This window comes from Hydractinia symbiolongicarpus, chromosome 12, assembly GCF_029227915.1.
Source record: "Hydractinia symbiolongicarpus strain clone_291-10 chromosome 12, HSymV2.1, whole genome shotgun sequence".
Taxonomy (NCBI): domain Eukaryota; kingdom Metazoa; phylum Cnidaria; class Hydrozoa; order Anthoathecata; family Hydractiniidae; genus Hydractinia; species Hydractinia symbiolongicarpus.
In genome coordinates this window covers 10,034,720-10,058,751 of record NC_079886.1, presented here as the reverse complement: position 1 = coordinate 10,058,751, position 24,032 = coordinate 10,034,720, and the positions used below count along the sequence as shown (strand labels likewise).

The 24,032-nt window shown below is 33.0% G+C and overlaps 1 protein-coding gene and 1 long non-coding RNA gene across 2 annotated transcripts; one reads left to right on the top strand and one right to left on the bottom strand.

Moving 5' to 3' along the window:
• Positions 1 to 2,382: 2,382 nt before the first annotated feature.
• On the bottom strand, positions 2,383 to 5,338 carry LOC130621762 (uncharacterized). The gene is made up of 2 exons (XM_057437105.1): positions 3,622 to 5,338; positions 2,383 to 2,661 (listed from the first exon to the last, which is right to left on the bottom strand). Exons 1-2 carry the CDS (start codon positions 3,773 to 3,775, stop codon positions 2,480 to 2,482), a joined length of 336 nt encoding a protein of 111 aa, XP_057293088.1. The 5' UTR covers positions 3,776 to 5,338; the 3' UTR covers positions 2,383 to 2,479.
• Positions 5,339 to 9,976: 4,638 nt separating this feature from the next.
• Positions 9,977 to 12,962, top strand: LOC130621764 (uncharacterized). The gene is made up of 3 exons (XR_008980921.1): positions 9,977 to 10,234; positions 12,261 to 12,535; positions 12,705 to 12,962. It is a non-coding gene; the product is annotated as an uncharacterized LOC130621764 (long non-coding RNA).
• Positions 12,963 to 24,032: the final 11,070 nt, after the last annotated feature.

Sequence of the window (24,032 nt, the reverse complement as noted above, 5' to 3'; positions counted from 1 at the left end):
GGCCAATTAAATTTCCCGAGTTTCAAAACATATCTGGTCGTGCTTTATGGAAAAAAACAGACTAAGGTCCAGTCTTCCGTTTTTGTCGTAAATTGTGAAGCGATTGTTTGTTATGGTTTATATAGAAGAAATTATGGATATTAAATATTTGTAAAGTACGTGATTTAAGACATTGTTTTTGTCCTCATAGCTCAAAACCCCGCCATAGGTTCAACTTTGAGTGTATACACTAATTGCAAAACGAAAAGCTCGCATTAGCCCTTTACAGTTGGCTAAAAGTTGGTATAACATGTTACATTAAAAGACGGTCCTGGTTGGGCCTTGGTTACCATTCCTATTAGAAAATTTAGGAAGAGAAAAAAAAATCCGGACAGGATATAATTTGCATCGAATTATCAACATATATTTTTGTTTTCACTATTTTATTGTCTTGACGAATGATATGAAACATGACGCAGTAAAAAAGGGCAAAATACTAATATAAATAGATCATAAAATATATATATTTTTAAGGATTAATATAATAAGAAAACATTGTTTTTTTCTTCACAAAATCCTAAATTTTTTATCCAGGTCAAAATTTATCAAAATTCCTTTTTTTAAAATAACAACAGAAATAAATCTTTCCACATCTTCTCGTTATAAGAAAATATTTTATTTTTTTTGCCTTTTACATCATATAGAACATAAGTTATCAAAATAAATAAATAGGGGCTGAATGGGTGGTGAAATTACCAGCCTTGCTTCTCAAAATTATTTATACATATATATGGTCAACCTTATACTTCCTGTTGTAACAAACCTATGAAGTTCAGGATTAACCGTGAGGTGTGTTTCGAAATTAATTTGTCATGTCGTGTCGGACAGAAAACATATGGATAAAGAACTGCTAAATAACAAAACATTCCTAAAATCAATAAAAAAATTGTGTCAACGAGTTGTCAACTTATTAAGCGTCCTTCTAATAAACCCAACCTCGTCCCCAGAACTCCTTCTATAAGGAGATTGCTTATAACCCCGCCTTTAGAATAATTACTGACAGTGTCGATAACATATGGAATCTTGATTTTTAACACACGTACGATCGTTAGAAATCATTTCTTTCAGATATCATCTCTTTGATGAACTTCTTGAACTCTTGTAGATAAAAAAATACATAGTTGAGAAAAAGCAACTTCAACCTTGTTCTCCATGTTTTTGACTCAATAGAAAAAAGATTCATTAAGAAAATCCATAACATAAAGCACCATATCGGCTTGCAGCCTCGTCTCCAGGGCATCTTTTATTTTTTCTGACATTTGATATAAAAAAGAGACAACAGGCGGAGGTTGATCAGCAGATATAAAGACATGAATATTTTTAATCACGTCAGCTGATAAATGACAAAAAATAGAAAGTTTAGTTCAACAGGTCGAAATCTCTTCTTTCTGGATAGACCTAACATTTCTCTTTTGACATGAATATTCACAGATATCGATATCAAAGAAAAGTGTCAGGACATCGACTATTATATGCTACATGGCAGACATTTTTCCTAATCACGAGCATAAAAATATATATCAAAATATTCGTATAATATAAACCTTGGGTAATTCTTGACTTTGATTGCCCCTGGGAAATTTTAAATTCTATAGTCTTAAGCATAGAAATGCTATAAATAATTATCTCCTATTTCTGGGAGTTCGTTTAGTGATGAAAATAACTAAAATGTTGAAAATAATTATTATGTGAGAAAGACATTCCTAGACATAATTTTCAGACATTTTTATATGCCAATATGCTATTTATATATCCCATGATGCTTTTTATATATCCCATGATGCCATTTATATAAACCATGATGCTATTTATATAAACCATAATGTTTCATGTAAACAAAAAACAAATTTATTTTTAATCTGTTCTTACTGCAATTTTTTTTCTTCACATCCGGAAAGACACATGTCCGCTTAAAACAGCAGAATGGTGGCTTCCCTTACCAAAATAATTAGGCCTTCTAGGGGCAGTGCAAGTCATCAGCCTGACATAATACTTCTCAGCCAGAATGTCTGATTAGGCGTTCTAAAAGACAGCTAAAACCGGACTTTGGTATTCAATACATCATTCAGCAGTCCGTCATCATAAGCTACTAATTTGTGTGAATTTTCTATAGCAATCTGACATTTAAAAAAGGTGCACGCTTATTTTCTTTGGGTTATTCTTGTTTGATAAAGAAATCACACTTCAACTAATCATTACTACATCTTTTTACAATATAAAAACTAGGGTCCATATAGTTTTTTGATATGTGGAAAAAACATCTTCGATTTGAGTTAGGTTAAGGTATCGATTCAAGCTTTAAATCGTAGATAGCAAAAATATGTTTCTTTTGATATGTTATATATTTTATATATCCACATATTTACAAAAACATCTTTTTTATATATATATATACAGTTTATTAAATAAATTAAGTAAAAATAACACTAAATATAGATGGTTAGTTTCCACACAAACGCAATAAATTTATAAGGTGTTTTTCGGATTGGTCAAAGTTGAAACTCCTCATGTTTCGACAATACCATGCTCTCCAAAGCTCTGTTTTTGTTTTTTGTCGTTTTAGGTTGATGGATCTCTTTGTTAATCGACCTCTCAGCTTTTCCACCAATGTTTTTTGCCTGGCTAAAAAAAGAAACAGGATGTTATTTTAATTCCAACACTTTTCTTTTCAGCGAACGTGATATTTTTTGTTGCAACAACAGAACTGTCCGATTTTTTCAAAACTTGGGAAAATAAATTTCGCGAATTTTTTTCGAAAATCAGTTTTCGTGAAAAAATGTTAGTAAATCGAGAGAAAAAACTGTCGCCCAACTTTTTTTTACAGAACTAACGAAAATTGATTAAATTACTTTTTTCCCGAGATATGTAAAATTCTCACGAAAAAATGACTTTTTTCCTAAAATTAATTCCCTTGAGGTACCATAAATTCAAAAAAAACATATCGCAGTGCTATGATTAAGCCTTCGAAACAAACATCCCTCTCTTTATAAAATAAAAAGAGAGATGTTTGGTATTCTCCTTAGTTCGTAATTGAAATAAGCGTTGTAAAGATCATCACATAAAAAAAGATGACGAAGAGTAAAGTTTGGTAGTCCCTTCAATAAAAATTATAAAAAAAATCCAACGATATCATTTTCTCAGAAGTTGAAATCGCTACGGCCGCCCGTTATACGGATTAGGTGAATGTCCTCTAGAGCGAACACCTCTATAAGACGAATAGTTTGAATTTTTCTGGCCAATTTCTTTAACCCGCTTCGAAGGGATAATTTCTTATAAAACTGACACTTATTACAGTGACAACGTATCGCGTAAGCGACGTCGGTCTCGCGTAAAATTAATCTCCATAACGCTGAAAAAAACAGACATTGTTACAACAGCTGTGTGTTTCTTTAGAATTTCAGTCGATGTCTCTTTTTTACCCTTCAAAAAATAATCGATTTTCCTTCCCCTCCTTCGTTAACCCCTATATCAGTTTCTATTTAAATCGGACAGTTTTCAAAGCGGATACATATCTAAGCGGACAAAATGTTTTTCCTGCAAGTGACCGCATTAGGGGTGAGCGCCACTGCAATAAAAATATACCTGATTGTTTAGGACAATCCCAAACATACCATCTTCGATCCGAGTGGCTGGCACACAAATTTAATGTAGACGGCTTTTTTGGTCTGCTCTCTCCGCATTGCAACGTAAGTAGAATGATAGAAGCAAGAAAAATTTGCTTTATTTGACACACCATGTCTGTGTTGTTGAAGTTTTGACTATAAAACAGATTGCTTCTTTCTCGTTTTGAAATTTTCTTTTTAACCTTGACTGACTGTTTGTCTGAGTTTTGTCAACACGATTTTTTATTGTCTTTTTATAGCCGATTTTTTAAAACCAATGTTATGACTTTAATGAAGTGATTATGTCAAAACCGGAATTCGTTGTAGAAAAATATGCTTTCAAAGTTGAATAACGTCACGAGAAATATTGTAGGAGAAACTAATATTATATTACCCATTTTCTCTGAACAACAGCAGTCTCGAATATATATAAATACACGTGATCATGTTTAAGGTTATGATTCTTTTTCGTAGACTCTTGCAAGTACCTCTGAAGCAGACATTTTCTAAAGCAGAAATCCTTCTCTAAAGCGGGCACCAATATAAGATGATCCGTTAATTAAACACTTCAGTGATGCATCAACATGTGAATTAAATTCATTTCGATAAAGCAAACATTGGCAAACTTCTTTTTTGTTTATTAACCGCTTCTTCAACAGCTTTATAACCACTTGCATTCCCTTTTTTGATAAAAAGGTGGGTAAAAGGTCACCAAGTTTTGGGTCAGTGACTAACATAGTGTTCCGTCCAAAATTTTTAACGCCTTTTTCATCCATTTTATTTCTGATCTTTTTTTTACCGATTTTTTAAATAAATATAAAGCTGAATAATAAAAACATTAAGAATCAAAATGTCTCCAAAAATAAGAAGATAAAAAGATTGGATATTTTGATATTATGCCATAAAAAGGAATTTTGAAAACTTAATTGTATGTATTATATATTTTATAAAAACAGCGAAAATTAATCAGTAAAATTGTGGGTAAAATTCAGTCGGTAAACAAATGTCTATATTCCTTTCGCGTGCCGACATTTTTTTTTATAAATTTGCCATATAATCCAAGCAATGTTCCATGACATATCTACCCAGAACATAGTTCACATTAATTATTAAATGCTGACAGTAGTTTGCCTGTCCAGTTAGTTTTCTTCCTTCATATCTGATATCTGGTCTTCACCAAACTTCTGTTGGTCTTCTCTTCCTGATCGTGTTGAATGTAAAAATTTCCACTTCAAAAATGCAATAACAATGACTGTCCTCAGCACTCTTCCAAAAAACTAAAGTCTGGAAATTTCAAGCCACCCCTTTTATAGCACGTCTGCATCTGTATAGCAGATATTTTCAGACAGTGTTTTTCCTTCTACACAAACAATAACTACACAAGGCACTTCCGATCTGTATTTTCAGGGTTGATAAAATATAAAACCAGTCTATATTATAGATAAAAGGAGTGCTTTTTTGAGACAGTCAATTGTTATCAGGTTTTTCTTTATTTTTTTTTATCTCCTGTTATAAAAGTTTTACAATCTATTAATTCCTTTTTTATTCTTTTATTTATTCTTTATTCTTTATCTTTCTGTTATTCTTTCTGTTATTTGTTTTTATAAAAAAAGTAGTGAGAACTTCGCGTAATAAATTTGTGTATAAAGTTTTCACTGGGATATTTTTTTTACGCGCCCTTTTTTAATAAGCAACAACTTATAACCAAATAAGGTTGAGTGGAAATTATAGATCAAGTAAACAGCAAAGATAAGCACGATTTTCGACGAATTATTTAAAACACGGTAAAGACGGGCGCAAATGCGTCAAACTGTTTATCAAACAGCTAATCAAATTGTTTGATGAAAATTTTATAAAACTGCTGCGAATGTTTGATGAAATCGAATTTTCCATTTGCGTCAACTCGTCAAATACGTTTTATCGAAACATTCGAAATGATTGAAGGCCTATTCATCTACAAAATTTCAAAATGGCGGCTGATATGGCGAAACTTCTGGTATTGAGTGAGCTTATGGATTCTGATGATGAAAAGAGCCACATCGAGGAAAAACACGCAGCTGGATAAAACGAAGAGATGAATAGGGATACTTTAATAACATTGTAAAGGAACTAAAAAAGGCGGTTATTAAAAATGACTTTTTGATGAAATTCGACTCACATGCGTCAAACAGCCATCAAACAGCAAAACTCGGTTTGATGAACCCATTTTGTTTTGATGAAAAGTTTGATCGCGATCAAACTTCATCAAACTCAATTTTTTTCTTCTTTTCTCATTTTTTTCGAAAAAATCGTGTTTGATGGTTCAACTCAAATGCATCAAAATTTTTATCAAACTCGCTAGTTTGATGGAGTTTGATGAAAAGTCTGACGCATTTGCACACACCTTAACTCGCGACTTCTCTAAATTTACACTTCTCTAAATTTACACTGTTTCTTTACAACTCACAACTTGTATTATGTTTAACTACAAGGACTTATTTGTGGTCTTCTAAGCAAGGCCTGGGATCGAGGTTGTGCAACGCTTACACGAGGTAGAAATGAAATTCAGTCATTAGTAAAATCCACATCACAGTGATAAGTGGGACTGTTTACTTCGGTGGAGGCCCGTAAAGAGCCGTTTATTGTGTTTTTGACAAACTGAAATGCTTACATGATAATCTTGAACAAGTTTGACAATACATTTTGGTTAATTTGATCTAAGCGAACATGCTATTCGAAGCGAGTTTCACTCCGACTGTAGTATTAAAAAAACATGTAAACAGTCCTACAAAATAAACCGGTCTAAGTCAGTTCGATGTACAGTGAGATATTTAATCCTTTTACTATCGAAGCTTATTATTCGTCATCATTTATATATAGGTTGTGTAGTAAATATTGACGCTCTTGAAGAACATGATTCATCTAAAAAATCACTGCTTTTTTGTCTTATCACGGTGTTATTTTCAATTCAATTTTTCAGTCTGGGTCATTTAACGCTGAGATTTAAAAATTAACTTCTAAATAATGCGCATGTGGAGCAAAAAGGCGGATTTGTCAAATTTTCTTAGTCACGTAAAAAATTCTGCGCGAAACTGAATGTTGCGCATGCGTAATAAAGAATTACAGGAAAGCGTGAAGTATACTAAAGAGGTCTGTAAAAAAGGCTAAGCTTTTTCTGAAATTTGCTCAATACACCCCTAAAATATTCGCCGCAAAGAATAAGTAAATCCTGAAACTCTACCTCAAGGAAATAAATTTTCGCGAGAATTAAATTTCTCGATTTCGCGAATTTAGCCCTTTTATTACGTATCACTTATTATTTCGCGATATTCGCGAGCTTAAGTTCTTTTGGATTATCATCACTTGTGCGTACAAAATTCACTTTCAGGTTTCTCCACTTACGAATTTTTATCCCATTGAAGTCTCACCGAATCTAGATAGAATACAGTAAACTTTAATCAAAACATCTTGTCTCGATTAATGATAATGTTACAAGAACAATCTTCAATGCATTGAAGTGAGGTCGTTCTATGATTTTTTCTACCTATTAAAAAGCGCTTGTACGACGTTCATATTTTGGATCATGCCGTTATTGAAAGTTCTTTCAAGAAAAAATTAAGATATTTTTGTCCTGCTAAAACGTTTTCTGTCCCCACTTTTTTAAAAATTTAGCAAGATCTAAATCAGGCTCTAAACCTGACTTAGATCTCATTGATTTTTTGTTCATTGTAACATTCCGCCATCTTGATGTTCGTTCTAAAATCCCGTTTATTATGCTTGTGCAAACATTACTAACAAAGTGGCGTTCATCGATGCATGTGCACGCTATTTTATATAAAAATATGATTTTTAAAAATAAAGAGACCTGGATTTACTAAAAAATCAAAAATATATCTTGGGAATAATCCTCAGACAAGCTAATAAAACATCAACATCAAACGTGTCGCTTTCTTTAATAACAAGCTTTTAATCACTTCCTAAATATATATAAATATATATAAATATATATAAATATATATAAATATATATAAATATATATAAATATATATAAATATATATAAATATATATAAATATATATAAATATATATAAATATATATAAATATATATAAATATATATAAATATATATAAATATATATAAATATATATAAATATATATAAATATATATAAATATATATAAATATATATAAATATATATAAATATATATAAATATATATAAATATATATAAATATATATAAATATATATAAATATATATAAATATATATAAATATATATAAATATATATAAATATATATAAATATATATAAATATATATAAATATATATAAATATATATAAATATATATAAATATATATAAATATATATAAATATATATAAATATATATAAATATATATAAATATATATAAATAGATATAAATATATTTAAATATATATAAATATATATAAATATATATAAATATATATATAAATATATGTAAATATATATAAATATATATAAATATATATAAATATATAAGTATATATAAGTATATCCATTTATTAAAAGGTGCTAAAAATAATTTCAGACAAGAAATTGAAAAAATTTAGGAATAATTCAGCCTACTCCGATTTTTATTACTCTCATAAAAAAGCGTGCATTTTATAACTTTTGGTCTCATATCACTACTTTTAAATTAACCTCGTCCCCAGGACTTCCCTCCCCTCTTCCTTAACAAGCACTGACAACAAGGTTACTTTTAAATATCAAATACGGATGCATTTGTTCGCATTAGATTTTTTGTTTCCTCCATTAAAGGCTCCTCCTGCAAAAAATTCTATTCATGAAAGTATAAAAAATATGAATTTCGAAAGAGAAAATTATCACTTTGCATCCGAATTTAGTTATACAATCAGTGACGCCCCTAAAATAAACGCCTCTGTAGTAAACGCCCCTGATATTAATTGAAAACAAAGCGCGATTCGATCTATTTTGATGATAAAGCGTGTACTTCGCTTCTATATTTCTTGAACTTATTGAATTTAAAAGCTTGCCATAAGATCCATGCAATACGTTCCAAATCTTTTTTACACATCACATAGAATAGACTATTAAATGTTGTATGGTAGTTCGTCCGTCTGTAGTTTCTTCTTTCTTGGAGTTAGCTGATCTTCATAAAACCTTTGCTTTGGACATCTCTTTCTCTTTGTGTTGAATGTCTCTATTTATTTTTATCAAATACGTAGAAAAATCCCTTCGGTTAAAAAAAAAATTCAACATAACAATGACTGTCTTCGACACTGTCCCAACAAACCAAGGCCTTAAAAATCTCAAGCCAACTCTTTTATAGCACGTCTTCACGGAGCATGCGCTAAAACATGTACTTGGCAGATGTCTTTTAAGCCGAAAAGATAAAAACAATAATTTTCTTCCTGTTTAAACAAAGAAAGAAATTTCACGTCATAAAGTAATCCATATTATTGTAAAGAAATAGTTATTTCTGTACAGTAAGCTTTCACCTTTTAATTAATCAACTTCTTGTGCTTGTTTTAAAGATGGACAGACAAAAATCTGAGGCAAATAAAGCCTAAATAGATTTATTTTTGGTAAATTTTATAGCCTAAATTATTTTTTTTAGAATTTTTTTTTAATTTTTAACTGGAAGGATGGTTTTCAGACTCAGGCAATTTTTTTTACTTAAAAATAAAGTTCTGCCTAAATCGTTTCGAGGTATTTGTAAATAGTAACGAGATAAAGTGGATTTTGGGTAGCATGCACATACAGTACAGTAGAAACTACTGCTTAATTTCAAATAAAAAATATTGACAATTACTTTTTTCTTACCACAATTGTTATCATTATTGAGGTGTTTGTTTTTCTTTTAAATCTAAAAGAACATGTTTGCTAGCGACAGGGATATTGTCATAATTGAACATTTACGTTGACACGAAATGTTACAATTTGAACATTGTTATCGTAATTTATTCAGACATTTTCCGCCTTTCATAAAGGCGTTACTTTAAAAATAAAGGTAAAAAAATTGAAAAAATATGGACACCCAGAGTTCAATATTTAATTTTAGAAGTAAAAAAAATTCCAGAGCTTTATCTAACATGGAAAGTAATATGATGAAAAAAAACACTGCGACAGTGTTTTGATTATTGGTTGATATAAAATGTGAATTTTGATTCAAGAAATTCATTTGCTGCTAATATGACAAAAACTTAAGCTAAGAGGCTCCCTTATGTGAACTAAATTTACAACAAAACGCAAATGTTGAAGAGATTTTGAAATTATGAGAGAAAACCTCGAGTGAAGTATTTTTTTAATTTTGAGTGGTGAGTTTTAAAGCCTCTACAGAAAAGTAAGTTTTCCTGCCAACGAGGCGAAGAAATAACGTTCGCTACTACACAGGTTTAAAAAACCACTTTTCGAGTAGGCGAGATCTTTAGTCTCGATTTTTGTTGAAACTGAAATCATTTATTTATTTTGTACACATTGTTGATAAGGAGGGTGTGCCACAAAGGTCTTTCGTGTGTTGTCTTTTGTATCGTTTTAGAAATATTGGAAATTTTGTTATTGTATGGTTTTAAATAACGTGAAGACGAGGTAACCGTACATTCCATTTGTTGGTAAACACACTTTATTTTGTAAGAATTTTTTTTAATAAGAATAATAATGTTTCGACGAATAATTTGTAGACGTTAAAGTAATATTACTGTAAAAGCTCGTGTGTTTGAAGAAGTGTCAAAGATTGGTTAGATATTAATTAGTCGTTTCTTGATTTATTCAGTCATGAATTAATTAATTTATTTATTTATCAGAATTTATACAGGATAAAACATGTCAAATAAAATTTTTTATTTACAAAAGTGACTTGTTTGGAAATTTGAATAAAAAAAGGATAAATGGAACAAAATGTAGAAAATAAAAACATAGAAAATGATTGAGACACAAGGTTGAAGACGCTCCACGAATAAAATAGGTTTTCGAAAAAAAAGAAACAAACAGCATACTGACTTTTCTGAAAATTCATAAATTTTCTTTTCTAATATGTTCCATCAAGTAATTTATGTCCGCAAATCTACGTTTGCAATAGCGAAGTTGAGGAAGATAGAGCAACCTCGTTCACAGGGCTTTTTTACGCTTATGATAGTCTCACGTACCGCCTCAAATGTTATAGGCGATTTTTTTTTTAATCTCCCAAAAAATAACTTTCATCATATTAAAAGTTTTACTAATTAAAGTAGTATAGGGATTTTTAACAAATATTTAATTTTAAGATTTATTCAAGGCTTAAAATGGGGATTTTCTAAAAAAAAAGGAAAATCAATTCAAAAATTACGATTCTTGTAGACCATTTCTTCGAACTAGAAAAACCAAATGTTTTGTTATACGTTTCAATTCGGCTTATTTAAATGTGTTACCCAACCTTCGTGCTTTAGTTTTAACTACTATATTTCTCTAATAAGCGCCCTTTGTCTAATAAGCGCCCTTTTTAAAATTATATGAAATAGCTAAATTTATTTTGGATATATACCCTTGCTTCCTTTGACCATATCATCATTAAACGTCGCGACACTTACCCCAGGTCTGGAACATCTAAAACAGCCAACAGATAGTCCGAAAACCCATCCGGTATTATCGGCGAAGGTGATTTTCATGAAGTTCTACTAGATGTGATAATGTAATGTTTCTTTGGTAGGAAAAAACTTTGCTATTGACCGTATGAACGCTGTTTCTTTGTCACGAACTAAAATTTGCTAAACTTTTATATAAGTGCCCTTTTCTAATAAGCGCTCCCTTCATAGAACAAATGCCAACAATTCTGGAACTAAGTTATTCTTTATTTATTAGTTCAAATAACCTTCTTGCTTATCTCAGATGTGGTTAATGGCCGCCACAAGCAACACCATATTTCGTTTGTTATTGCTCCAAAAGCGGACACGTTTTTGGAAAAAAAGAATGCAATGACATAACCATGAAAACACTTGCGGAGAAGAGCATGTATTACAAAAACATCCTGAGTTGAGATGATCTCCGGCCTGTCTAGTCCTTAATAATATGTTTGTTTAGCTTACAATGAATGATCGCAAAGATAATGAACCATAGGTTAAAATGCTACGTCTCACTATATACAGGTATTCGGACAGGTAATCGATAAATTACAAAGTCCTGATACTGTTTCTGGCTTTTTGATATAAGGAAAAGCGCAAATATATCAAATTTGAAAAAGCAAAAGAAAACTCTCGAAAGGAATAACTTTTATGCCAAACAACGTGACAAAAATTCTGAAGTAAGAATTCCCCTTAAGCAACAAAGATACACGATGTTTCAAACTTTATAAAAAAGAAATGTTTGGAAACAAACCCTTATTCTCGAGTTTGAAAACTACATTAGGGTTAGAAATAGAAATACCAACTTACTTTTTCTCAAAATTTTGTCTGTCCATCTTTAAAACAAACACAAGAAGTTGATTAATTAAAAGACGATAGCTTACTGTACAGAAATAACTATTTCTTTACAATAATACGGATTACTTTTATGACGTAAAATTTCTTTCTTTTTGTAAACAGGAACAAAATGGCTATTTTTATGTTTCCGGAGACAGACTACTATAAAAGGGGTTGTGTCTAGTTTTCAGACATTACTTTTTAGGACAGTGTCGAAGACAGTCATTCTTATTGCGTTTTGTAGTAAAGAATTTGTTTATATAAATGGCAAGAAAGACATAAGGAAGAGAATTCAACCAAAGGTTTTGTGAAGATCAGCTAGCTATTATTAAAGAAAGAAGAAAAATACGGACAGACAAACTATCGTACAGCGTTTAATAATTGTGTTATGTATGAAAGACATGGAACATTGTTCAGATCCTATCGCGAGCTTGTAAGAAATAGTACGAAGTTGTTATTGGTAAAAAAGCGGCATAAAAGGTCGGTAAACAATTAAAGAATAAAATTTCATGGGTAAAATAATCTTCCACATGTCAATATCTTGCAACAGAAAGCAAGTTTTCTTGTGTCTTCGAATAATCCATCGTTTCAAAACCTAACTGCATCATCACTTTTGAGGTTTCACTGTACTCCTCCTCTTTATCTCTAGGCGACTTCGCAAAAGATACAACCTTAATGGCGTGATCTCGTACATCTTTCTTGGCTAACGCAATGGCCTCCTCACAAAGAAAAATTTGTGTGATTTCATTTGTAATAGGAGAGCTACCAGCATTGGCATAAACTGCTGCAGACGCCTTCCATATTTTCATCTGACGTGAGCCTATTGATACGAATCATCGCTTAGTAAAGTTCTTTCCATGAGTTTCAATAAAAATCAATTTCATCACTTTTCATAAATATGAATAATTTTTTTGGTTCCAACAAATACATGTAAAAACGAGTTCATGTAATAAGTTTTATAATTTAAGTTGACAGTTTTTTCCTGGTTCAGCAAAACTTGTTTATAATGGAACTCCGTATTATTAGCAACAAATAAATGAACTTCAAGGAATAGGGATTGTCAGCTAATTTTTTTATCCTCTCTGTCCTTTTTTTACGTTCTCCAAAGTGATTACTTGGATTTGTTAGAAATTCTTTGTTTATCACATTTCTAAGATTGATAGTATCATCAACCTAACGATAACGTAGTATAAATCTGCTTCTACAGTAGACACTACAGAGGGCCATAGTTCCAAAACTCGTTCTGCAAATGTTTTGTCTTCAATCCAAAGTATTGTCCAAAACTTTTTTGAGAACTTTCTTGACGACCCTTCACATGGTTATAAATCACGATAAGCGGGTGATTCATCAAATATTTTATAAAACCCCTTAAGAACTTGTGTTCCAGCCAAATTTGATGACACTAATTTGGGAAATATCATGAAGAATATGCAAGGAACATGATCCAATGCTCATAGTTTTAACAAACTCGTTTGCAGCTTGATGCTCGTTTACCATATCAATGATGTTCCAGTTTGGACTGGCTCAATCCATGTTGAAGTGGAGACATTTTTCCATATTCAAATTTTTGATAGTACTTAAAATTTTCGTTGAATGATAATAAACTAAAAAATTATGTTTGGCATTTTATCGCGGACTCTTAAAGTCACGTGATTTTATATATATTTACGGCACATTTTTCTTTTTTTACTTAGTGTCTAATACAGTCCTTTAACAATTATTTTTCATGGTCCACATCAAGCCAGATAGGTGGAAATTCCACAGTATTTATTTGTAAAACAGTTCAATCTGCTTTAAAAGGTGTAGTACATTTTGATAGGGTTATGTTGCGGAGTGATTCGATGATTCCACTTTCATAGGTAAAGAGATAAGGAATGTCATTGTTTGATTGAAAACTGGGTAAGAGAAATTAGATTCTAAATTGTTGGTATTACATGGAAACAAATCTAAATCCAGCTGATTTAATTACCAGAATGGGAATAACGAAACTCAATTTACGACATACCAAATTTTGGTGGACAGGCCCAACCTTACCGACTGAAACAAAGAAACCGATTCTTCTTGGCCAATCGCATCCGCTTACATCTCTGATTGTCATCGATGTACACAAGCGCTTGAAGCATGCCTCTCAGAACAGACTCTAACGGAATTTAGGCAAAGATTTTGTGTAAGAAGTGAAAGGAGTTTTATTCGATCTTTGCTACACAAAGGTATCGTTTGTCGATACTATAAAGGAAAGAGCTGTAAGTATCCAAATCAATCACCGCCCTTAACTAAAATACGGTTTAATGGCAGTCGCCTGTTTTACGCGATAAGCGTAGACAATTTTGGTCCAGTTTTTATTTGTAAAGTTTTCATTAAAGACAACCGTAAGGTTATGCATAAATTCTGGGTTACGTTATACCCATGTGCAGCCAGTAGAGCAGTACTACTTGACCCAATACCAAGTTCAATGGTGCCGATTTTGTTTTTCTCAAACTTGCAAGTACAGTGGTATTTAATGCACGGGTTTTTTTTGAACGCCTCATTTTTAGCACTTGTTACTAAATAGGATTTAGAAAACGCTAAATTGTCTTACGAAGAACAGCAAACCATATTGTTTGAATCGGAAATGATTTTAAGTAATCAATCTTTAACTTACGTTTATCTCAACCACATGAACGCCAACTAATTTATTATTTAGTAGACCGTATGTCCAACAACGCCACTCAGTTGTCGCACGAATCTTTTGATATCACATTATACAGTACTAAAGTTAACACTTTGATCGAGTACTTTTGAAAGCTACGGCTGAAAGAATATGTAGTAAATTAACAAAAAAGTCATGGATCATTTTCAAAAAACTCTTCTCAGCAGACCGTACACCTTAATAATGTCGTTCCTAACCATGGAGAAAAGTTGCCAAGATGATTTTGGAAAGAATGGGGGTTTTAACCGAGCTCTCTATAGGGGACGTGATAATCCAGTAAGAGAAGCCGTGGTACGAACCCGATTTTAAGAAGACAAGTCCAAAATCGTTTCCAATCGAGTACGTTAAAATGTGACAATAAATGACAACCTCGAGAAGACAAACTCGCATCTTAGAAGGAAAGCCGCTGGATTAGGAGAACTACGTAAGACGTTTGCTACTTAAACATTGTGTATATTTTTTATTTTACTATTTTTTTGGAAGTTTCTAAATATTTAAATATTTAGCCCCGTAAATATTTGATGGCGGAGTGTTAAATATTGTGTTCGGCATTTTATCGCGGTATTGATCAATCAGAGACAAATAGATGTTTGAAGAAAGTTTTATATTTATATGTTTTTTTTGTGCGTAATATGTAACATAATAGAAAACGCGCTACTAAAAAAATTATTAGGTGTGCTTAAACATTTAAGATAATTTTCTAGGCTGCCAGGCTAAGAGTTGCCTAACAGAAATGTGTAATGATTATACAATGGCTGTACAACAGCTTCTGCATCTTTTTTAGGGTATACACTGGAATCAGAAAATGTCGGATGGATTAAATATATCTTTCAAAGATGATCTTTCGAAGCAACAACATCCTCTTAATTGTCAAACGATCATTCTTGGATACTTTTGTCACATGAAAGCGTATAATTTTGGAAACGCATGTGCGCATGCGCATGATCTACCTTTCTTTGTTATATACGAAGAACTTGATAATGTTTACAACGTATTATATAAACGTGAGGGATTTTTTTTCTTTTTTTTTTTTAAACGTCACAACAAAACTCCGATACGAAGCCGGAAGCGAATCACGACATTGTCGTGTTTCGTTATAAAACTAATTTGCAAGGCTTATTGTTAAAGATTTTGTGGACATTACTCATCAATATGTTGTACATAATTTAGCTATATATTTCTATCTTTTTGACGTAACTGATTTTGATTTTACCCCGGTTGTTTCAGAGGGGATCGCTAAAGCCGTTCTACGACAGTTTATAGTAGGTTCAATTTAAAAACATAAATCTCTAAACTTCATTGCCCAAATAACAGCTACAGGCGGCCATTGAAACTGTTAACCTGGCAGTTACAGTCGACCGCATGACAAAAGTATACGTTCTCTAAGGGCTAAAGATTTTTCGTTATTTCAATGTGAAAAAAACCCTTCACGTTTAAAGAAAAGTGTGGCAAAAGAAATTAAAATTTGAATGCATTTTCAGATTTTTCAGGTTTTTTCAGCCCTTAGTAACGCGGCTGCTTCTAAAAAAAGGTTGAAGAGTAGATAACTTTATGTGATATTTTACTGTTTCTTACGGAAGCCGATAGGTGCAATAAATGAAAATTTCTTTCAAAATGGTGAAAATCTTTTTCAAAATGGTGAAAATCTTTTTTAAAATGGTGAAAATCTTTTTCGAAATGGTGAAAATCTTTTTCGAAATGGTAAAAATGTTTCCCGAAAAATGAGAAAATAATTCTCAAAATACATGACCCTAACCTCATTTCCAGGGTATTTTATATTTTGTATCGACCACAAGAACACAGCGGAAGGCTGACCGCAAGGCGTAAAAAGGCTTGGTAACGAGGTTCAAGATCTCATCTCTTTTAATCTCCAGAAAATATAACCAAATTGGTATTTGGTAGCTGAATTAATAAGAAATTAGCTATTTTAGCAAAATTACAGAGTTAGACTTGCCCCTTTTTACCCAGTGCAAACAGCCCCACCAAGGCGAACTATTGTTGGAACAAGTTTTTACTTTTGCGCCGCAATGAATCAGAATACAGAATTTCAAAATAAACAACCGCTTCGCTACCTATTGGAAAACAGACTTTAACGGAAAAACGATTTCTCGCTCCTTTAACCTTCCTAGTAGTTATTACTGGAGAAAGTGTCAATAGGGATTCAACATGGGCGAATATGCAATTATTTAACTCTAAAAAAGAAGTAACACAAAGAGAAGTTCATCTTTATCTTTCCGCATGTGATAACATGACGGTATACAAATGCTTGGCTGAGTGGAAGTTCTCAGGTGGCGACATTCCCAGAAAATCAATCAAGTAGTTGAAGTAAGACCACAAAATTTTTCAGTCAACTGCAATCCACACTCAGAGCAAAACATGATGAATGTCCACGGACTATTCCCTGGACTGTCCATTTCATTCTCTTTACTTTACTTTTCCCGCTAAAAAAGGGAACTTGAGGGTACCGCCATTATACTCAGCACCAGACCTTACTCGTCCCAGTTCTATTTAGAGAATCATTTTCACCATCTCTCGGCAAACATTTTCACCATTTCGAATAACATTTTCACCATTTCAAATAACATTTTTTCTATTTCGAAAAACATTTTCACACAATTTCGAAAAAGATTTTTTGTACCTATCGGCTTCCGTAGTTTCTTATAAAAACAAAGCTCATATTGTTCAAAAATGGTACCATGCATACATACAAAGCCCGGCAAAAACATTACATCATCAAAAATGACACACAGAAGATATCACTAGCGGATGAAAACTTTGTGTTTCTTTTCTGTTTTGATGCCATTTACATACCCTAAACTAAGACTTAAGCTTCAATAACAAGTAACAGGCGACTTCGAATTAAGCACCAAAGATAAATGTTATTTATTTTGGGTTATAAGTACTCTGTTGTCCATGGCCGTTCTTTGCATCATTGTAAAAAAATATGTTATTTGTTTTAATTATATCGTAATTATTTTAGTTAAGTAGAAGTTATATGGCGAAGATCACCCGTTTTCATATTTAAGAATTTTTATACAACTAGGTGGATATATGCCCTTTCTTTTATATTTCGCGTAGCTAAGTCGGTGTTTTGGTTTCCGTACACATTTCGTACTTTTTTAGCAAGAATTACCCTTAGCAGTACTATTATTTTTTACCCTTCAAATGACTGCCACGTTCAGTCCGGCGACAAATAAGGGCTTGAGAACTACATCCACAGTATAACACATCACATCAAACCAATTGCCTCTAAAAAAAATGCCCTAACTAACTAAGCCAGCAACCAGATGATGCATTGCTGATGGTTGGTACGGATTTGTATGGTGCATTGCCAAGAAGGAAGCATCTCAAAACCAGATTCTAGAATATAACAGATATATTTTGTATCTATTTTTACGAAAAAATGAAAATTCTTTAACGACGAAATAACAACAAAAAAATAACCGTCCTCTCTTTAAAACCTATTTACACCATGGCCAAAACCGACATTTGAAAGGACTCTATTGGGGCTGATAACACGATTATTGTAGTGTTAGGTTAACTCATTTGACCAAGACCCCATTTTCATTAAATATCTCGGCAAAGAGGCACCCGCGAGGTTTAGCCTTAACTAATGAGACAGACCTCGAAGAATAGTCTAAAAATCGTTATAGAAGCTTAATAATTCAATACATTCTGTGATGCCCTTATTATAGTGGAACTGGTCATCTCCTTATGTAGACTTGTGTAGCTAAGTTGATTCCTTGGTTTATCAGTCTCTCTCCAGCTTTTTGTTCTTTTTAGGTATGCTTTCAAGGGTTTACCACGCAAAGGTCTAAATCATTTGAAAACCATAAAATTTTAGTTCACAAGTTAGTTTGATAGACCTCCAACTCTTATCAATATGGAGGTATCCCAAAGAAATTTTCACAAAAGACTGTCATATACAGTAAAACCTCCCCATTTAGCGGATAGCCCGAAAGCGGACACTTCAAAATAACGGACAAAAGTTAAAGTCCGGATTAAACTACTATAAAATCCTTATGAAAAAGCTCCCAGCAGCGGACATTAATAGCGGATACCTCCCTTTAGCTGACACAGATATATAGTCCCGATTGGATATTCCTAGCGGACAGGGTAAAAAAAGAAAACAAAAAAACACGAGTTTGAGATAACACATTCAAATTTCTATTTTAAACATCTCCCAACTTTTTTGGTTACATTTGAATGAATGTATACGTAATCCTGCACATTATCTTCCCAAGTGCTGCAAAGATGTTAAATCGAGTGATATATAGCTCACATGTGCACCGTCGCTCCTATAACATTTGAATAAATGTTTTTAAGTTTTTCTATGCCCATTAAAGAACTTTCTCGTTGCCATTAAAGACATATTCAATAGGGATTTCTAAGCCATTTCCTGCACCTTGGTTAATTCTCTTTCCCGTCACCAACAACATTATTGTATGATTGGGTAAAGAAAAAATCTTTTTTTGAAGAACACATATATGGACTGTGGCCAACCACACGAGGTCCAATATGGTTAGAATGTATTAGAGCCACTGTATTTTCTTCGTGTATGTTATCGTCTTCTTGTTTACAACGAAGGCTGCCATCTCCTATTAGTAGCTTTCAAATGTCCATATATGTATGGTAACCTCAAGCATACGAGCATTGTGTGTCAGAACCAAGAAGCTGTTGTCAAGCAAGATGGGAATTTCAACATCGAAAGAAATCCTCATTTTGTCTTTGTGATCATTGATCATCACTGCACTTTGTTTACAATTTTGGTTTGCGGGTCGATTTCTGAACCTGACCAAATAATTCGAATCGAAATATTCGATTTGTGATTCGAACGCCTTTATCAACACAAGTTGAAACCAGTTTTAAGCCTTTCACAACAAACGGAGAAATTCGGAAATTCTATCATAGCTCTGTCTAAGCAGTGACTTTGTGCAGAAATGAAAAGAACTCGTTTGAACTTGGAGGGAAGATCAAAATTTTGAATTATTGAAATGAAAATCCAACAAAAAGCTGCAGGGAAATAGCTGTTCAATTTCAATTCACAGCTGCATCATCAATATTAAAAGATGGTAAGCAGCTAAGGTGACTGCAAAACGAAGCGTGCAGGCAATTTAGTTTAATAAATGAAACGCTCTTATGCTGCAGATATTTACCCGTTTGGATCAATGATACAAGAAGAGGCACTAATAATAAAGAAAGGATAGTTCATTGGACAGTTTCACAGCCTTCAATAGCTGGCTAGAAAACTGGAAAGTTGCGTATGGTATACGAAAAACGCATATTACTGAAGAAGCCGTAATGTTTCAATCCCCACAGTGAAATCTTGGATCGAAAGAATACCTGAGTTAGTAAGAGGTTATAAGAGCTAGCGGATATGGAACATGGACGAATTGGGACTGTTTTAAAGCTTCTTCCTTATTTAGGGCTCGATAGAAAAAGCAAAATCTAAAAAAGGTGGCAAAAAAGCTAAAGTCCGTCTTACAGTTGTTTTTTTCGTAAATCCTGATGGGCAAAACGTAGGTGAGTCTGTAAAAATTTGGAAAAACCACGTTGTTTTAGAAACCTGAAAAGTCGTGACCTTAGTCGACCTTTGGTGTTCATTATATCGCGAACAAAAAAGCTTGGATGGATAGTGAAATAATGTCAGATGTATTGTAAAATGAAAATGGAAAATCGAAGTGTTATTTTATTTTTAGACGATGCTACAAGCCACGAAGAATCAATTGAGAAAAATTTGTCAAATAGAACGTTAGTGTTTCTTCCTAAAAACACAACGTCTAGGTTACAACCGTTAGATGCTGGAATAAGAAGAGCCTTCAAGTTAAAATATCTTAAGTTGCTCATTAGGTACGTATTTTGGAGAGTAAATGATAATAAGCGAGCATCTGATATTTAACGAAATAGACATTTTAAAGGTTATTGGTTGGGTTAAATCCGCTTGGAGAGAAGTTACATCTGACACCATAAATCATTGTTTAAAAAAATGTGACATTACTACTGATAGCTACGTAGCCACGCCACAAGATATTGACGAAGAGTTTCAATGAACTATCAGAGAATTGTTCTATTGAAAAATATGTTGAGGTAGATAATACCTTAGCAACATCGGAAGTCGTTGACGTAAGTGAAATTGACCGGCGGGAAAAATTGCGAAATAAGTATATGGAAGAAGTGCCGAACGTGAAAACAGTCAATTCTGATCTAGAAGATGAAGATTAGTCACAAGAAAGTATATGCATTTCATTAAGTCTAATAACTCCCAAAGAGGCCTCGTCACTTCTTGATAAAGTGAGCCTGTTTGCCACTTATAGCAAAAATGAAGACCTTCAACGTAGAATCGATGGCATCATAGCAACCATCGAAGGAATAATATTTGTGCTAGGAAACAAGCATCGATCAGAGATTTTCCCCCTAATTTTGCTTGTAAACCTTTATTTTATTACATTTCAAGAACTAAGAGTCTTCTTCTTCTAAAAATAGCCTATTTTTCTTAACCTTTTTATCCAAAAATGCCTGAGTATTTTGACAAAAAATTCCAACAGCGGACACCTTCCAACAGCGGAGACCTCCCAATAGCTGACATCTCCGAATAGCGGACAGTTTTGAGCAGATCCTAGGGTGTCCGCTAATCGGAGGTTTTACTCTATCTGATTTATAAACAATGAACTGCTGAAGCCCGGGAGGCTAACGTCATTTTGGCAAATAACTAATTTGTATAACAACACTTTATTTGACAGAGACGTATCACCCTTCCAATTACTTTTCACATAATCTAACATCACTTGAATGCCCTATGTGAAATTATACTGTGGGTTGGAATTAATTTGCATACTCTAGGGTTTTTCCTGCCCTATGACAGCCTGTTGTCCTGTACTAGAGTCCTTGTTCGCACAGATATCCTAAGTTATCTGAAATCGCGTTCAAATGGCTTTTAAATTGTTCGACCTAAACTAAACGACACCAACTAGACCACTGATTCCAGGACAACTTGTAATTAGAGTTTGAACTTGTTCTTTTTGAGTTCAAATGGCTTTTAAATTGTTCGACCTAAACTAAACGACACCAACTAGACCACTGATTCCAGGACAACTTGTAATTAGAGTTTGAACTTGTTCTTTTTGAGTTCAAATGGCTTTTAAATTGTTCGACCTCAATTAAACGACACCAGCTAGACCACTGATTCCAGGACAACTTGTAATTAGAGTTTGAACTTGTTCTTTTTGAGTTCAAGATGAGCATGGCGCTGTCTTCGAAATTTCTGAATCAGTAAGTTTCTTCCAGAATGCTTCCATGCCACTAGGTCCAAAGTTTTGTTTATCAACAGAGGATGCTGAACACCGTGTGGTTTCACTAGTAGATTTCTCAAAAGCCATATTGGTCTTGGAATTGAGAGTTTCAAAATGTCTGGATACCACACTTGGGACTGCCACACTGGTGCCACTAGCAAAAGTGTGTGAAATCCTTCGAGGACAGGATTCCGCAAAATTCTCGTTATGAGACAAAACGGAGGAAAGGTATGGAGATTCCTGCCAACTGATCCCACTGATGCTGCATGGGCACCTGTCCCGGACTAAAGGAATTTGGCTTCCAAGCTAGATAATGATTTAATAAGTGTGACAACCTTGACGCAAACAGGTTTATCACTGGTATTTTATATTTCGTTATCTGTTGAAACACTTAGGGGCATAGCTTCTACTCCGAGGAATCGTTAGCATTTCTGAACTGCCCATCTGCCTTGTAATTCAATGCACTTGGAAGATACTCTGCAGTAATCCAAATTTCTTTGGTTAGTTTGTTCAGGAGTATACTGTGCGTCCCTCCTATCTTCAGTTAATATGGTAATTCTCTTTTGTTGTCGATTTGAAAATGGATCGATCTGAAATTGTTGTTCTTAAACGTTTAAATTGCGAATTTTCACTGCTAGCAATACCAGGGCATTGTTATGTAGTTGGTGTTTCTGTTTTGATCAAACCCTCCTGTTAGAACTCATTGACATACGGCACCGCAACCTTAGGTTGATGTATCTGTTTGTATTAACCTGGCCTTTTTCTTGCAACTTGTTCCTGCCATTCGAGAATGTGCCAGATTTTTTATTCACCAGGTCAGTTTCAATTTTTGATTTACACTATGTCCCTGACCTTAAAAATCATACAGATTTTGGTAAATTCGGGGCACTTAAAATCATACAGATTTTGTTAAATTCGGGGCACTGTGAAGTTAGCATCTTTTCAGTCTAGTTGCGCATGCAATCGTTTTGTCTCAGCAGATACTTTAGAGGACACAATCTCTCTATTTTAAAGTGAACATAAGAATTCAGACTTTTCAAGTTTATCACTGGTCGTTGACTCCCATCTTAATTTTGAAAACTAGAAAAAGACCTGGATTTTTGACGGTATATCGTCAAAACTTGATCTTTGTGTTTCCTTATTACCATAAATATATCCTTTATGAAATCGTCCAATTTTTTACGACTAAATATGACCGTAACGGATTTTCCAAAAGAATATTTTCCTCACATCTTACTCGGAAAGATATTTCTTAAAATTTTGGTTGGGTCATCGATTTAAGGTTCCATTTATTAACATTTTCCGTAAAAACTATTGTAAATCTTTTTTTCATATCTTCCTTCCCAGCCGGAGAATGATTCCTTCGCTTTTTTTGTCGTGTTAGCTTTTGCGTCGAAGCAGCACTCGAGAGGGTAATGCTTCAAGAACTAGCTACCAAAAGAAGAAAATGGAAACGAATGTCTCCTCCTTTTCTTGCTCTTCCTCCGGCTGGACCACGTCCTCCCCCTCTTAACAGGGCTGGAAGTTTGATCCTCCCCTGATTATCTCGGCTAGGAGTTAGAATTTGGCCAATCTTCATGGTGACAGAAAGAAAGCTTCATCAGGACCAGACTTTTCTTAAGCCGAGCCTAAAATTAAATGCAGAGCGTGACCTAAGAGTTAAGATTTTTGTCACAGGGGTTATGAGAATCTATTCGAAACTCAGTGGTGCAAAAATGCTAGAAAAAAACCACGTTGATAATTAATTCTTACGTACACTAAAATTACAATTTATATTAAACACATGTTTTGAAATTCAAACTCAATTGATTATGCAACAGATGAACTTTCTAATCAACTTGCAACACAAATTCTTCGTTAAAAAATGTTTCATAAGCTTGTGAAAACCAGAAACAAAAAATTAACTTGTAACTTGAATTCAATGTGGGTAAAATCGAAGTATTATCACTGACCAGTAATTTGTTCGTTGAACTGAAAAACAAGCTGTTTCGTAAATTGT